The sequence below is a fragment of the Kazachstania africana genome, chromosome 7, assembly GCF_000304475.1.
Source record: "Kazachstania africana CBS 2517 chromosome 7, complete genome".
In the NCBI taxonomy this organism is placed as follows: Eukaryota; Fungi; Ascomycota; class Saccharomycetes; order Saccharomycetales; family Saccharomycetaceae; genus Kazachstania; species Kazachstania africana.
In genome coordinates, this window is record NC_018946.1 from 131017 (window position 1) to 146611 (window position 15595).

The 15595-nt window shown below is 38.0% G+C and overlaps 7 protein-coding genes across 7 annotated transcripts; 1 reads left to right on the forward strand and 6 right to left on the reverse strand.

The window, feature by feature from the left end:
* Positions 1–49: 49 nt before the first annotated feature.
* Positions 50–1252, reverse strand: TPK3 (cAMP-dependent protein kinase catalytic subunit TPK3; the record flags this gene model as incomplete). Its single annotated transcript, XM_003958167.1, has 1 exon — positions 50–1252. One exon carries the CDS (start codon positions 1250–1252, stop codon positions 50–52), a length of 1203 nt encoding a protein of 400 aa, XP_003958216.1.
* A 295-nt stretch (positions 1253–1547) lies between these two features.
* Positions 1548–3176, reverse strand: KAFR0G00490 (uncharacterized protein; the record flags this gene model as incomplete). The annotated part of the gene is made up of 1 exon (XM_003958168.1): positions 1548–3176. One exon carries the CDS (start codon positions 3174–3176, stop codon positions 1548–1550), a length of 1629 nt encoding a protein of 542 aa, XP_003958217.1.
* A 548-nt stretch (positions 3177–3724) lies between these two features.
* Positions 3725–6493, reverse strand: MCD4 (mannose-ethanolamine phosphotransferase MCD4; the record flags this gene model as incomplete). The annotated part of the gene is made up of 1 exon (XM_003958169.1): positions 3725–6493. One exon carries the CDS (start codon positions 6491–6493, stop codon positions 3725–3727), a length of 2769 nt encoding a protein of 922 aa, XP_003958218.1.
* A 512-nt stretch (positions 6494–7005) lies between these two features.
* On the reverse strand, positions 7006–7977 carry PIR1 (beta-1,3-glucan linked protein; the record flags this gene model as incomplete). The annotated part of the gene is made up of 1 exon (XM_003958170.1): positions 7006–7977. The coding sequence occupies one exon, from the start codon at positions 7975–7977 to the stop codon at positions 7006–7008; it is 972 nt and encodes a 323-aa protein (XP_003958219.1).
* A 1588-nt stretch (positions 7978–9565) lies between these two features.
* Positions 9566–10435, forward strand: KAFR0G00520 (uncharacterized protein; the record flags this gene model as incomplete). Its single annotated transcript, XM_003958171.1, has 1 exon — positions 9566–10435. One exon carries the CDS (start codon positions 9566–9568, stop codon positions 10433–10435), a length of 870 nt encoding a protein of 289 aa, XP_003958220.1.
* Positions 10436–10957: 522 nt separating this feature from the next.
* KAFR0G00530 (uncharacterized protein) lies at positions 10958–11560 on the reverse strand (the record flags this gene model as incomplete). The annotated part of the gene is made up of 1 exon (XM_003958172.1): positions 10958–11560. The coding sequence occupies one exon, from the start codon at positions 11558–11560 to the stop codon at positions 10958–10960; it is 603 nt and encodes a 200-aa protein (XP_003958221.1).
* Positions 11561–12444: 884 nt separating this feature from the next.
* VPS35 (retromer subunit VPS35) lies at positions 12445–15129 on the reverse strand (the record flags this gene model as incomplete). The annotated part of the gene is made up of 1 exon (XM_003958173.1): positions 12445–15129. The coding sequence occupies one exon, from the start codon at positions 15127–15129 to the stop codon at positions 12445–12447; it is 2685 nt and encodes an 894-aa protein (XP_003958222.1).
* Between the last annotated feature and the right edge of the window lie 466 nt (positions 15130–15595).

Here is a 15595-nt window from a genome sequence, read left to right on the forward strand (position 1 = left end):
ACTATATATATATATATATATATATATTGAATGGTCGTGTGATGATAGATTAAAAATCCTGCAAAAGTTCATAATATGGATCCTCTCCCTGTATACCGTAATTGATTTCTTCTTCCGGGTATCTTTCGAATTGTGAGGTATCACCTTGTCCCTGGTGGATTGGGGGTTCATAGGGTGTCTCTATATATCTGGCAAGCAGTTTATCCCATACGACCTCACTGAACCATGGGTGATTTTTAACGTCTTCGCTACCGCCTTGTAAGTTGCCCAGTCTTGAACTTAAATCTCTATTGATTAATTTGACAAGAATGTCCTGAACGTCAGCATTGAAATACGATGGAAATTTTAGTGGTGCATTCAAGATGTTTTCGTATGTCTTTATTGTATTAGAATCGTAGAATGGGGTATAGCCTGCTAACATTTCATAAATTAGGATACCAAAACTCCACCAATCCACCGATTTATTGTATGGTTTAGTATTTACCACTTCGGGAGCAATGTAATCAGGAGTACCACAGAGGGTATAAGTGACATCAGGAACATATTTAGCAAAGCCGAAATCAATCAATTTAACGTGACCATTTTTGTCCAATAAAATATTTTCAGGTTTTAAATCTCTGTAAATGATGCTCATGCTATGTAAATATTCCAATGCTAGGCAGATTTCAGCAGCATAAAATTTTGCCACTGGATTTGGGAATCGTCTCGATTTACGCAATAATGAAAAGAGTTCACCACCCTCTATATAGTCCATTACCATGAAAACTTGCTGTGCATCCTGGAATGTTCCCCACATTCTTATCACAAATGGATGGGAAACTAAGGACAACATTCTACGTTCGTCGTTTGTATGTTCCACTTGTTTCAACTTGACTATTATATTTTTCTTTAAAACTTTCAATGCATAAAATCTCCCGTTGTGAACAGACCTAACAAGGTGCACCCTACCAAAGGACCCAGTCCCTAGGGTTCTCATGACCTGGAAATCTTTCAATCCATACTTCCCAGATGTTTTTCGTCCTTCTAAAGCTGGATACTCCTGCGGTATCATATCCGTCCTTTTTTGTTTTGCATGTTGTAAAGTGTGTAGTATCTGTGCTGAATCTATAGGCACGTCTGTCTGTTCTACCATGGCAGGCTCCTCTACAGTATTCTGCTCCGTCTCCATATTCTCAGCCTCCTCCAACGCAATCGCCTTCACAGGAAGACTGAGCCTTCTAACTTCATTGTTTCTCTGGGGATCAGTGTACATATCTCAAACGAATCGTCACTTTCCAAAGACTAACAAAGTTCACCAGTTTTCTCGATACACAACGCAATGATAGTCTTATATATAAACCTGGCCACACCAAAGACCAATCTCATCTCTCTTTCTTTCTTTTTCTCGCTGCCATATCGAGCCTTTTTTTTCACAAAATTTTTCGATGGAAAAACTTCGGAAAAACCAATTTCCAGTTTGATTCGAGGTAAAGTTGTTTCTCGTGAAAATTAAGTGCGAAAGGAAAAAGAAACAAAACTAGATTTACAAATGGGGTACTGCGGGCGTTTCAAGGCATATTTTGGTCGGTTTGAGATTCGTCGTCCACTATTCTCAGTAGAAATGTGAGACCCAATGAGCCCAAAATTGCTATGGTTGGAACGTATATAAAATACTCCGGTTTGAATGATACTGTGTCACCGTAGATCTTCAACATTAAAGGTGGAGTTATTAATGTGCAAAGCGAATGTAAAAGAGCAATTGCACCGAATATTTGGCCTGTATTCTCGATGTAGTACTTGATTATTGACGCCTGAGCCGTCGGAGTACCTATTGAGCCCAGTGATCTGATAATTAGGAAAATAAATATTGCATATGGTTGATCGTTAAACTTTATTAGTATTATCAGACTTAAAAGCACGAAGCAAAGTGACAATCTCATAGCTATAATGTCGACTTTGTCAACTGAATGTGACAAGGTTGGTAAAGTCTTTTTCAAATATTTAAAAAAATATGGAGATACTAATGATAAGACAATAGCATTACACAACCCGCCAAATGATATGAGATACCCCAGTTCCACCGCTTTCCATTCGTATTTGTAAGTGGTAAAGAGCACCAAGCTGGGCATCATTCCTGCCATGGCGCATAAAAGTGAAGTATCAATTACGAGCATTAAGAGTACATTATAACGAGGTATTAGTGAACCACTCTTACTTTTCTTAAGCCATAGTTTCTTCAATGGGGCTAAAAGGTCCAATAGCTGTCTTGTGTAGTAATTGACATAATGTTTGAACCTTGTAAAAAGATCAAATGAATCTGATAAGTTTTCAATATGTTTATTCTTTATTTTATCTTGTCTCTTTTTAAATGACATTTGTGATATTTCTAATGCTTCCTTATGTCTCGGCTCAGTGACTGCAAAGTTGCACAGAAGAATGAGAATAGCACTACTGATAGTGGCAGCATAAATTGCAGTTACTTCGTTACCGTTATTGGCTTTGATGAGCATAGAGCCGATAAAGGGAGCCAGGCCAACTGTAGCATGCATGGTACTAGAAACAATACTCATACTTGTAGCTCGATTTCCAGAGTCAATGATATCAGTGATATAGCTACTTACATTACCTGACATAGCAAACATCCCTCCACTGAATGCAGCGATTGCTGTCGTGGCTATTATAAACCAGATGTGGAAATGGACGTATGAGGAAACACTAAATACATGAAGCAGGTTGCCTAGTATTCTAATCAGTGTTATCCACGAGAAAACATGGATTCTGCCATAACGGTCAGATATTTGGCCCCATTTCCCGGCCATAAAGGTACTCACTATACCTGAAATAATCATATTCTTAGAAGATATATCAGAAAGTAGTTCCTGGACCTCCTGGGGATTGCAGGTATTACCTTCATCTGTAGTCAAGTGCTGACACACTTTGCTCATCGAAAGGCTGATTAGAGGCGTGACGAATAGCATTTCTGATAAACAAAATAATATGACGAGAATGCTTACAACTGAAAGACTTGGTCTAAGTAAAAGGCTCAAGTGCCTGTGTTGTGATCTAGCCTCTTCCCTAAGTCTTTGTAGCTCCCTCTCTTCTGAGTCTGTATCATCATAATCAAAATCAGTGGAGGTCGATGAATTGGAAAGTAAATTATCTGTACTTGACTCAGAATTACTTATTGCTCCTGGCATTTTTCACACAAGGCTCTAATAAATCTACTTGAATGTAAATGTCCAGCAATAACTGTCTCTGATGTATAAATGCATGTTGGTCAGTCAGCTTTATCTCAACCGTCGATTCCTTGTTTCCCTTTTTAAAGTGTGGTTTTCGGCAAAAAATTTTGCTGTAGTGGAAGGTGACCGTTATAGTAATGTGTCAGATTAACAGCGCCATATAAAAATACTGTTTTAACGTTGCAATGAGCATTTAATTACGTATTTTGTCATCAGCTATGGGGCATAATCTTTGTTTCTCAAGAAGTATTGTATTTCAATAAAGTAGTATATCTTATAGCTTGTCAACCGTCGAACAAACCTATACAGTACCGTTTAGGTTGCTCATTCACTTTGAAACAGCCCTCGAAGGCTAGTGGAAGAATAAACCTGAAAAATGAACAAAACAGTACCTTCAGATTCTGCAAACTAGCTAGTTTAATATGAAGAAAATAAAATTGTACCTTTATCATTAAATTTATATCAAAAGTTTGTTATATACAGTTATACACCTGGTTGATTTGAAATCATTGCTTCTTCTTTCCTTCATCAACTTCACTTGTGATAGTGACATTTCTTAGTAAAATATGGCCTACCACTTCTAATATCAACATAAATAAGGAGGATAGAATGGCTAAACAGTAATTTGAGATGGTCACACCAATATCTAACCAAGAACCCTCCGTTTTCAACAAATAGAAGAAATTCAATGATAAAATATCACTTGTGGAAATGATTAATGATGAGATAGTGTAATCCTTAATGTTTAGTTTCAAATTCAAGATACCTAGGCCGGTAGATAAGACCACGTATGGAATAACAAGTTTCAATACAAGTAAAGCACCCATTGGGAATGGATCAAAAATTGGAAGCAGTCTATAAACTGAATCTAGGGAGAATGATGAAATGGATGCAACGTTACCTGTACCGAAAAATGCGACTTGTAATAAAAAGAAGCCAATGACAGACACCCTCAGTAGCTGCAGCCAGTTTTCCTTAGTGGTTTTATCGGAGTGTTTGATTACAGCCTCTATTTCAATCCATTGGACCACGTAGGAAGTGAATAGGAAATAGAATAGAGATTCAAACGAGATAGTGAGAATGATGAAAGCTGGTGCAAAAGTTAGATAAATCACCAACAGTCTTACCTGATAATGATTATTAGGTTCTAGATAATGTAGCAGTGGCATCAATATTAAAGAAGTACCAAATATAATCCAACCGGCTATTTGATAAAAACGTGGAAGACCTTGTCTGAGCTGTAAGGAAATTGCTGATTTATTTGTAACGAAAAGCATCATGACTACTAAGGATATTTGTGTCATGAACAGTGAAAAGTTATAGCTATTGATGTTCTTGCGCAAAGTGTATAAAGCATATAATGAGCTCAGAACAATCAAGATACCGGCAGCATTTATCTGATTTAAACTTTCTATTTTGACAGCATCGAATAGAGTAAAAATTGATATACAAACACTGGTGCCAATCCATAAAGAGTTTCTAATAGCATTTGTATGACCGCACATTATTGGATAACAAGCCAATAAAGTGAAAATTAAAGTAAATATCCAACGATGGAAGAAACCATAAACAATACCTTCGTATATTGATATCATAGTAAGCGCAACCAGAATTCGTTGGACAAATGAAATTCCTTTGAAAAATTCTGTGACACCTTCTTGTAAAATAATCTTATTTGTAAGAATTTGACTCCACAGATATAAAGGAAATAGTAAATACATGTAGAAATTGAATGGAGAGCGCTGATAATATAACACAAAATTCAAAAAGATGCCTAAAGTTCCGAAAACGAAGTAATTTGCTGGAGAAGTCTGTAAGGCTTCATCCTTCTCTTCTAATATGAATAGTTTTAAGAATACCGTAAAAGAATAGAGAATCCAGCCAATGAACCCGAATGTAACTATGGTTCTCACAAACAGCCAGTTGTAGGTAGATAAGTAATGCAGCCCTTCTAGTGTTATGGTCATTAATTCTTCAGTCAAGTTGATAGCAGCTTGTTCAAGATCACGTTCTCCTTGAGAAATTCTATCAATTAAATCATGTATTTCTTGGAGGTAGATTTGATGTGACTTTTCAGTAAATTTTGGATATTCCTTGTAAAAAAATTGAGACTCAATAACTTCCCTCTCTTTAACCAAATATTGTTCTAAAATACTTCTAGCGTTATTATAGAAAGCTTGGAATTTTTCTGTCTCTTTACCCTCGATATAAGCCAATGGTAGTTCACCTACAGAATTCACTGGATAGTTGGTACCTATGAGGTATGACATTAACGAAGCAATATCAGCTTGTTTGACATCGTTTCTTTTAATGTGAGAAAGATTCCATGATTCAGTGTAATTGTCGTAGATTGGTACTTTATTAATCTGAGGTTTGTTCAAGCCAGCACCCCAAGCAACCAGCGGTGTTCGTGTGTTATTTGGATGGCCATCTCCGTGTGAACCGAAGGCACTCATTCCATGGTCAGCTGTAAATATGAAGGCGGTGTCGTCATCATTGAAAAAGTCATGAACTTTTGGAATTAAGATAGAAAGCTGTTCATCAATGTATTTAATGTTATCGTAATATTCTGCAGAGTATGGTCTATATGAATGGCCGGCAGTGTCGCACCCTAATAAATGTAGGAAAAATACGTTTCCTTCTTGTTTAATTTCAAAATCCAAAGTAGCATCTATGGTTGAATTGTAAAATAATTCATCTAGATTTCTGAAGACATATGCATCCAACTCAATAGACGATTGAGTGAAATCTTCGAACTCATGACCATACATCCATGCATCAACCTTATTTGGGTCGGACGCACCGTCTTTAAACATAGGTAGAATATCCGGTGAACCAAAAGAGTATGTATGTCTGGATTGGTTGAAGAAACTGTCAAAATCAACTGGATTCTCCTTCCAGCCCTTAGTTACAGCACTGACATCTTCATAGAATCCAGCTATCATAGCCACATGCCCTGGACGAGATTCAGTGGGCATTCTAGTATGCGAGACACCATATGTTGCATTGTTCAACACGAGTGACCTAATGAAGGGAGCTAAATACTCTGTTTTCCCAGTAACAGGGTGAGTAACCTTTTCGAATGTAGTATCAGCACGTAAACCGTCACCTACAATAAGGAACAGTCTCTTGGCTGGAGGTGTTTCGGTACTACGATATGTACGCATACCGTGAACCAAAGGTGACACGAAGTAAATATCGAAAATGGACCATAAGTAAAAAACGTGAAATAGAACGCCTACTATCAGTAATACAGTTCTTGTACTCTTCGACATAATCAGAGAGTTTGAACGAGGCCTAGACGTGTGAAGATGAAATGTTGTGGAGACTTGAATGATCAATTTTTGACAAGTTCTACCTTCTTTGGCTTTTTGCTGGCAGATTTGGCCATCGCGAAAACTCGTCCCGAAAGGTTATCAAGAAGTAGCACAATTGAATAAGCTCGAGGTTATAAATATAGAAGCTGAGTAAGCACCCCAGATATATCAGTAGTTGCCTAAACACATAGATTTGAAGCATTGAAACGCTACAATTTCAAATAGATAAAATTGTGTTAAGATTTGAAGTCATTTCTTATTTCGATATGTATTGATGAGATTTATAATGTACAGAAGAATTTATATATGAATAGTTAAATAAAAATAATATTAAAGATGAACCAAAAAGGATACGAAGTGTTAATGGAAAATAGAATAAAGGAGTCAACCGCTTTCAAAAGTTAAGGGGACAGTCCTTGTCGTGATGAATTATTGATGCAAAGTTAGAAAAGTTAAGGTTCAATTGAACTTTAGCAGTCGATTAAGTCGATGACTTCTAAGTGGACTGGAGAACATTGAGCACCAATACTTTCATCATATAAGTTGTAGAAGCTACCAGATAGACATTGGTAGAAGACATCGTTGTCACCAATAGCTAAGTTACCTTCTGGGGTGATAGACCAACCAGCAGCGTAGATGGCACCGGCTTGTGGTGGTGGACCATCGAATTGGAATTGTCTGTTGGCAACGATAGAACCGACTCTACCCTTGGCGTCGGTTAAGATACTTCCGTCTAAAGACATGGCTAGAGTGCCTGAGGTCTTACAGGAGACAGCGTTAACTGGATCATCTGAGTCTGTGGAAGCGGCTTCAGAGGCAGCAGCACTGCTAGTTGCTTGGACTTGGGAAGCATCAGAAGCAGTGGTCTTGGTAGTAGCTTGGATTTGACCATCACCAATTTGAGAGACGGCAGCGGCAGTGCTCTTAGTAGTGGTAGTAGTAGCTTGGATTTGACCGTCACCGATTTGAGAAACAGCAGCAGCGGTGGTCTTCTTTGTGGTAGTAGTAGCTTGAATTTGGCCATCACCAATTTGGGAGACAGCAGCAGCGGTGGTCTTCTTTGTGGTAGTAGTAGCTTGAATTTGGCCGTCACCGATTTGGGAGACAGCAGCAGCAGTGGTCTTCTTTGTAGTAGTAGTAGCTTGAATTTGACCATCACCAATTTGAGAGACAGCAGCAGCAGTAGTCTTCAAAGTGGTTGTAGTCTTAGTAGCAGCTTGAATTTGGCCATCGCCAATTTGAGAAATAGCATCTCTCTTAGCAACGGAAGCAGCGCTTGTGCTAATTGGGTTGACGGCGATACCGAAACTAGAAGCGTAGTCGGTAATACCGTTACTGTATGTAGCGGTTGGTGTTAAAGTGGACCATGGCTCGCTTGGAACGTAGGCAGCGTATGCAGATGCTGTTAAAGCAGCGGTGGCTAAAGTCTTTTTGTATTGCATTTTATATTAATGTAGATTATTGGAGATTGACTAGTAATGATTAGTTGATGGTTTTTTTTGTATGTAAGCCATAAGAAAGAATAATAACTTAGGATTTGGAATAAATTAACAACTTCAAGCCTCTTATATACAGTTCAGATTTGCTAAAGGACCAAATTTGATGCTGAACCCTTTGATAAAGTGAACTCTCCACTCCAATAAATTTTGCCCTGTGTAGCTAAATTTACCAGTCAATGAAATGAAGGATTACACTAATAATAGTTTGCATTGCTTGGTTCAATTGAATCAAAAAAAAAGGTTAGACCAATGAAAATCTGAACTAAGCAAGCAACCCAGCTGAGGATATGCTATACATGATAATACGAATGTAGAGGGTAGGAGGTATGACGAATATCTCATATAGCAAGAATGAGAGGGAAGAGAACAAGCCATTTTTTCTAGGTACTGTGCATTCTGATCTAATTGAAGTTGATCTACTGGCACTCTTCTTTTTGGAGCTGTGCTACGAATCTATAATTGGAAATTGAGGGTATTTTGACGAAGTGTGTGTGAGCAATTGATTGACTTCAGTGCTGGTAGTTGTACTCAAGAAGAATTCTCCCAGCCTTCTCATTTTCCGTGTTAAAAACCTTCCATATTGCGCGGAGAACGTAGCTGAATTAAAAAAAAAAAGGCGATGGCTTGCATAAATGCTTGAATTGAATGCAGATGATGATCGTTTAGTTAAGTCGAGAAAGAGTGTGCGGGATGACAGCTGCAGAGCACAAGCAGTAACCAAGCCATTGAAATTTTAAGGAACCTGCACCTGTCTCAGAAAGGTTAAAATAAAGCTTAAAACCGAAAAAAAAACATTTTGCATAGAAATGTATATCTCGTGAAAAACTTGACCCACTGTCGTTTGAGTAATGCAGCTAAGAAGCGCTGATAGGACATGACCAGCGCTCTGCAAGTAGCAAGAAGCCCTCCGTTCAGTTCCCAGCATCCTCTAACAAGCCTTTGCTGTCTTCCAGAGAGAGTTCGATCTGAAAGCGAAGCTCAGTTTCGCCCGTAAATTCTATTTTTGCCATTTTGGGAAATCTACATGATTCTTGTTCCTCGAGGATAAAAATAGAATTACGGAAAACTGATCTGCTGCGAGTGTTTCTGTGAACCGAGTGTCAATTCTGTCCCACTAAGCTTGCTGTTTTCTCCCAAATTAGAAATGAGGACTCTTATTCCATTTGTATTCCTAATCGGGGAAAGATATGAAATTCCGAATCAATTTATTTTTAGAATTGAGGTTTTAATTGAATAACACGGTTAGGTCAACCAATTGAACGAATTTTAGGCCAATAGCTTCAACTAGGAGAAGACAGGTTAATTATCTCACCATACTCCGTTTGGGACAGGGATCATGGGGCAGCTTCTTTTTCATTAAAATGGGTGATCTAAATATAGCTTTCTTGTTCATGAAGGGTAGTGGTTCAAGATTAATATTTTCGACATATATAAAGCCTGGTAAATTTCATCGAAATGTTTTAATCTTTGTTTCCAATCCTTTTCTCTTGTTCTATCAATAAATCATCATCAATTGAATCCCACATTACTCATGCAATACAAGAAAGCCATTTTAACAACCGCTGTAGCTACCACAGCTTACGCTGCCTATGCTCCAAGTGAGCCATGGTCCACTTTAACACCAACCGCTACATACAGTAACGGTGTTACCGACTACGCTTCTAGTTTCGGTATCGCCGTCAACCCAATTAGCACAAGCGCTGCTTCCGTTGCTAAGAGAGATGCTATTTCTCAAATTGGCGATGGCCAAATTCAAGCTGCTACTAAGACTACAACCACTTTGAAGACTACTGCTGCTGCTGTCTCTCAAATTGGTGATGGTCAAATTCAAGCTACTACTACCACAAAGAAGACCACTGCTGCTGCTGTCTCCCAAATCGGTGATGGTCAAATTCAAGCTACTACTACCACAAAGAAGACCACTGCTGCTGCCGTCTCTCAAATTGGTGACGGTCAAATCCAAGCTACTACCAAGATTACTGCCGCCGCTGCTTCTCAAATCAATGACGGTCAGGTCCAAGCAACCAACAGTGCTGCTGCCTCTCAAGAAAATGACAGTGAAACTGCTTCTACAGACTCAGATGATCCAGTTACTGCTGTTTCCTGCAAGACTTCAGACACATTAGCCATGTCTTTAGACGGAAGTATCTTAACTGATGCCAAGGGCAGAATCGGTTCTATCGTTGCCAACAGACAATTCCAATTCGATGGTCCACCACCACAAGCCGGTGCCATCTACGCTGCTGGTTGGTCTATCACCCCAGAAGGTAACTTAGCTATTGGTGACAACGACGTCTTCTATCAATGTCTATCCGGTACCTTCTACAACTTATATGATGAAAGTATTGGTGCTCAATGTTCTCCAGTCCATTTAGAAGTCATCGACCTAATCGACTGTTAAGAAAATGAGAATTCCAACTCGATTTTTATTCTCCCATAATCTAATATTGCATTGCTCAAATGTTTCAAGGACAGAAACTCCGCTTAACATTTTATTTATTCATTTGATTGCATCCATTCCTTCCGCATTAATTTTTGTCGCTCCCCCATCATACGCTTCTAAATCGTTATCAGTAAAGAATCCAAATTGTATGATTATTCCTTACTGATTAGTTCGTTTCCTATCTTTTTTTTATTTTATATTCTAGCCACGAATACTTTGATATACTTCTATGTACAAAAAAATCTCATATAAATTAATCGACTAAGCATTTACTCACAAGCAAGGTTTTTTTTATTCAGCATGGGACCACCTTGCTTCTTCATCGATAAAAGACTTGAAATAAAACTAAAAAATGAAATAATTTACACAAAATTTGCACGAATAATTAAATGACATTTAAAACCTATAGTATATGAGTATACATGAAAAAGAATTATTTACCTAAAATCCCTCTATAATTTTTAATTAAAAAAGCTAGAATTAACAAGTAGTTAATTCTACCGCTTCTAAGTGGACTGGAGAACATTGAGCACCGATGCTTTCATCATACAAGTTGTAGAAGGTACCGGATAGACATTGATAGAAGACATCGTTGTCACCAATAGCTAAGTTACCTTCTGGGGTGATAGACCAACCAGCAGCGTAGATGGCACCGGCTTGTGGTGGTGGACCATCGAATTGGAATTGTCTGTTGGCAACGATAGAACCGATTCTGCCCTTGGCATCAGTTAAGATACCGTCTTCTAGGGTTAATTCTAAAGTACCACTGGCGCTACAGGAAACAGCGTTTGGAGTAAAAGTGGCGGCAGTAGTACAGGTACTAGCGGTAGAAGAAGAAGAGGATGGCTTCAAAGTAGAAGTGGAGGAAGTGGTGGAGGTAGCCTTGGCAGAAGAAGAAATAGAAGAAGAAGTAGCAATGGTTTGGATGGCAATACCGAAAGCAGTGGTGTAGTTAGTGTAACCGCAAGCATATGTGGTGTTTGGCTTTAAAGTGGTCCAGTCATCACCAACAGTGTAACCTGTGGCAGAGACGACAGATGCGACGGTAGCTAAAGAAGCGACGGCGAATGATTTGAACTGCATTTTTCTTGTTATATATTTGGAGTTTCCTTTTATATTAGAGATATTCAATGTTGAAAAGGTCTGGTATTTTATAATATATAGAAAGAATGAAAAGACTACGATGATAAACTCTGAAAAACTCGAGAAAACTCCTACTATTTATACAGTTTTGATTATTGAGCCCTCCACCCATTCTCGACACCAACCATGTAAGATGGCTTGTCTGGACGTTCTGCCCACCAGTACGCGTATGTCTTCTCGATGTCACAAGTAATTTCCCTCATAACGGATGAAAAAAAATTATCCACTAATTGGTTCCTACGCGTTGCTTTCCTTTTTATTTTTCCAGTTTCGAATTAAATGATCTCCACCAAAGACGCGCCCGCAGCGCTCGAGAATTGATTACTTCTTCGGGGCACAGGGGGGTCTTACAGGGTTGGTGAATTCCAAAAGAAGAAAAGTGATGTCCGGAACGAGCACACGGATTCCCAGATTAGGTAGCCCAGCATAATTTCTCGTTGCTTGCCTAATCAGGAAACTGCTGACAGATTGCATCTGGAACCATCTCGAGAGAGAGAGAGAGAGGCAGAGAGAGTGAGATAGCCAAAAAAAAAAGAAACTCGCGAAATTCAATATAGTAGGCTCAGCATTGTTCGACGACGAATAGGTCTGTGCCTTGTTCCATGAAACCAAGCCATCGACCCGCTGGGTTCAGCCATTCATGGTAAGTATACCAAGCGTTTTAATCTTATGGGCCCAGCATAATTAATCGGTCACGTTTGTGCCCTTTTTCTTTTTGCTTATAATGACGTCAAACCATTTCTTTTTCAGAAGCAAGGGCTTTTTGAAATCATTGCATCAGGGCATCTTGTATTTTGTTTAATATATCGTTTTCATACATATGGTTATACAACTATAGTTTCGAACCGAGGATCTATATCTCTTTGATTTACAATATATTTGCAGGTCCTGTGGAAGTGTTGGATGGGAACTTGAATCAAATCGCTGACACGTAGTAATTTGGATTGGGGGTTTAGAACAGTAGATGTAGTGTTCATATTGTTGTCGCCTATTTGAACATAATTACCATCTGATCCGTTGACCAAAGTGTTCTTAGTGACGTTACGGGGATTATCATCGATGCGTAGTTCCGATAACTGAGCTTCTTCTCCCAGTTTTAATGATTTCAGATTGGTCTTGATCAGTTCAATTAATCCATTTATGTAGTTCACAGTAACGTGTGTTTCATATTCTTCCCCATGAATGAAATAATAAAGACATCTATTCAATATCTCCACCATTAATTCACAGCTTTGGACGTTATCCATTATTGAGTCTGCAGACCTTAATGATCTTTGTAAACATTCAAGTACTCTTTTACCGTCTCTAAAAAAATCTTCAGTGACCCCTTCCTCTTCTCCAAGAGATGAAATTTCTGTTGCCCACCATAAATGAGAACATAGATATACAGCTCGACATTGATCTTGCTTTTTCAAAAGTTTGGAGCCGTGTAGCGTAGATCTAACGATCAATGAATCATAGTAGTCTTCTTTATAAAGAGATCTAGTCCTCTGTAATATTTGTGCCATGTAAATTAATTCTTGAAATTGGGTTGTGGAATCAGTTAAACATTCCTCGAAAATAGTAAAGGCCTGAGAAAAGAAGTCGTATGCAATTTCGCCAAATTCTAATTGATCTGCCAGAGATGCGGTTTGTAATATTATCTTGAAGACTTGATCATTAGATTGTGCGCCACAGATATTGAACATTTCTGTTGTGCAACGAGAAATGTATTTGAAGTTCTGTTTTATTACATTTTCATAGTATGGTTTTTTCTTTGGTATTTTATTCATAAATAGGCTGGCCTTTCTGATTAACCTCCAGAAATTTGTTATCACAGATGGATAAGTGAAAGTAATATTTTTACCACCTTTGTATAGCCAATTCTTGATAATCAAAAGTATCTCGACTTGAGATTCCAATTTTTTGAAAGTGGTAGATTTTAATACTGAATTGAATAATATGTGAATGAATTTTGACAATTTTTCTTGATTTGGATCGAAACTTAATAAATCGTCAATATTTTCTCTTGATATTTTCTGTTTCTCCTCTGATACACCTGATTGACCAACATTTGTACTATTCTTAACGACAAAAGGGTCCATTGGATGGTTGGAAGATTGGTTGGTAGGACTACTTTCATTAGCCAACGCTCTTTTCAATTTCATTTTGATCAAAGGTTCACAGAGTTTTAAGAAACTTTCTAACTGAGTCTTAGAGTCTATGACAAAGTTATCTGCTGTAATAAAGACATCTAGCAACTTATTAATCGCTGCAGTTTGTAAATTGCTATTTTGTGAAGAGAGTAAGCTACTATATGCGGGACACTCTATTACCAATTTGAAATAGAAATTACTATCGAGGAAGTCAAAATTTTGTAGTGTTAGTATATTTAAGAACACAAATTCTGTCTCCTTCGGGATATTGTTGTCAAAATCATTACATTTCGTTGAAATGAGTTCATAAACTTTGTTCAAATTTTCAAAATTATTCGGAAACCAGTGTAAATTTAAATTTAGTACGATTTCAATCAAGGAAACCATTTGAGAAATTGATAGGTCAGGTCTTTCTTCATTTAGTTTATTCAAATAATTCCAAAAAACGTCAAAGACATCCACTTTACTTTGGTTAGTGATCTCCTGTTGTTCAATCCTTTTCAAATAACCATTTAGTCGCTCAACTAATGTCGAAATCAACTTATTGACGGAGATATCTGTATTCAATAGTAGAGTTGTCTCCAAGAGGGTGTCTAATGTATTTAAATGGAATTCATCAGGGAAGACTTGACAAATGATGTCGAATAGATATTCTTGACATACAATATCTCGGCATTGTACGATTTGTTCTAATATAATGGGTAAAATCTGATCCTTATACATTGTTAGATTATCATCTATTACCTGAGAAAGACGAACCAATTGGGACCCGACGAGGATCTGTAATTCTTTTCTTTCCTTTGTACGTTGTTCTCTTTCTCTTAAAGGGCCTTGGTGTTGTAATCTAACCCATAATTTATTCATTTCAATGAAATTTGTAATTATGAACTGAGAATTCAAAGCCACTTCATTTTCAGGTAACAATTCCTTTGTTCTTTGCGATAGATAGTACCTTAAAAATAAGCCTCTTATTGGATTCTGAACACCACGACACATTTCGAGCATGTCTTTCAGTATCTCATTTGTGGGGGCATCGGGGCATTTTAAGTATGTGGTACCGACAGTGATCATAAGGTAAAGTCTTGGTATGACGTTACCAGCATATTGGACCAATTCATATAAATCGGCCAGATGATGTTTCTTTGGATGGTTTTCGAACAAATAGTTTGATAGAACAGTCAAAGCGTCATATATCATGATATACAATTCATAGTATTGTTTTGGTAATAATTTTGGATTACGAAGTTCAGTTAACATGATTGAAGAGTAACGTAGTGCATCCATCAGTTTACGTTGAGCTAAACTACGTTGCACTAGGATGCTCTGTTGTTTGACCGTTGTAATTGCCTGATCTAGCGAATCTGAGTATGACATTGGCACTAAATAAATCTCCACTATGGGCTGGTTCGTTTCAATGCTTACTCTTTTGAAAAAGGATCCTTCTATTAACTCCCATATACATAATAATTTAGTGAGAAAAAGGACAAAAAATCGCCCATTTAATGTAAGCGAGGTAGAAGGGCTACCCGGCTGTGCCCAGTTAAACTAAATCCAGAGGCATCACACAGTGATGAAGAGCGCACTGGACAATTGGTCTGGTACAGGTCAGTCCTTGGTTGTACTTCCTTGTCGTCCGCTTTAGAGGTCTTGACAGCTCATTTCAGGCTTGTTATGAGAGAAAATGCATGTAATCGCAAGGACCATCCTGTTAAATGCCATTGGATCCTCGTGTCAACTGCTACTGGATACGCAGGTTTCAACGGAAGAGCGCACATAGCGCTCTAAGTTCAAACGATGGCAATATTCTGTTGTTCTTCAATTGGATATGGCATCAGTGTGG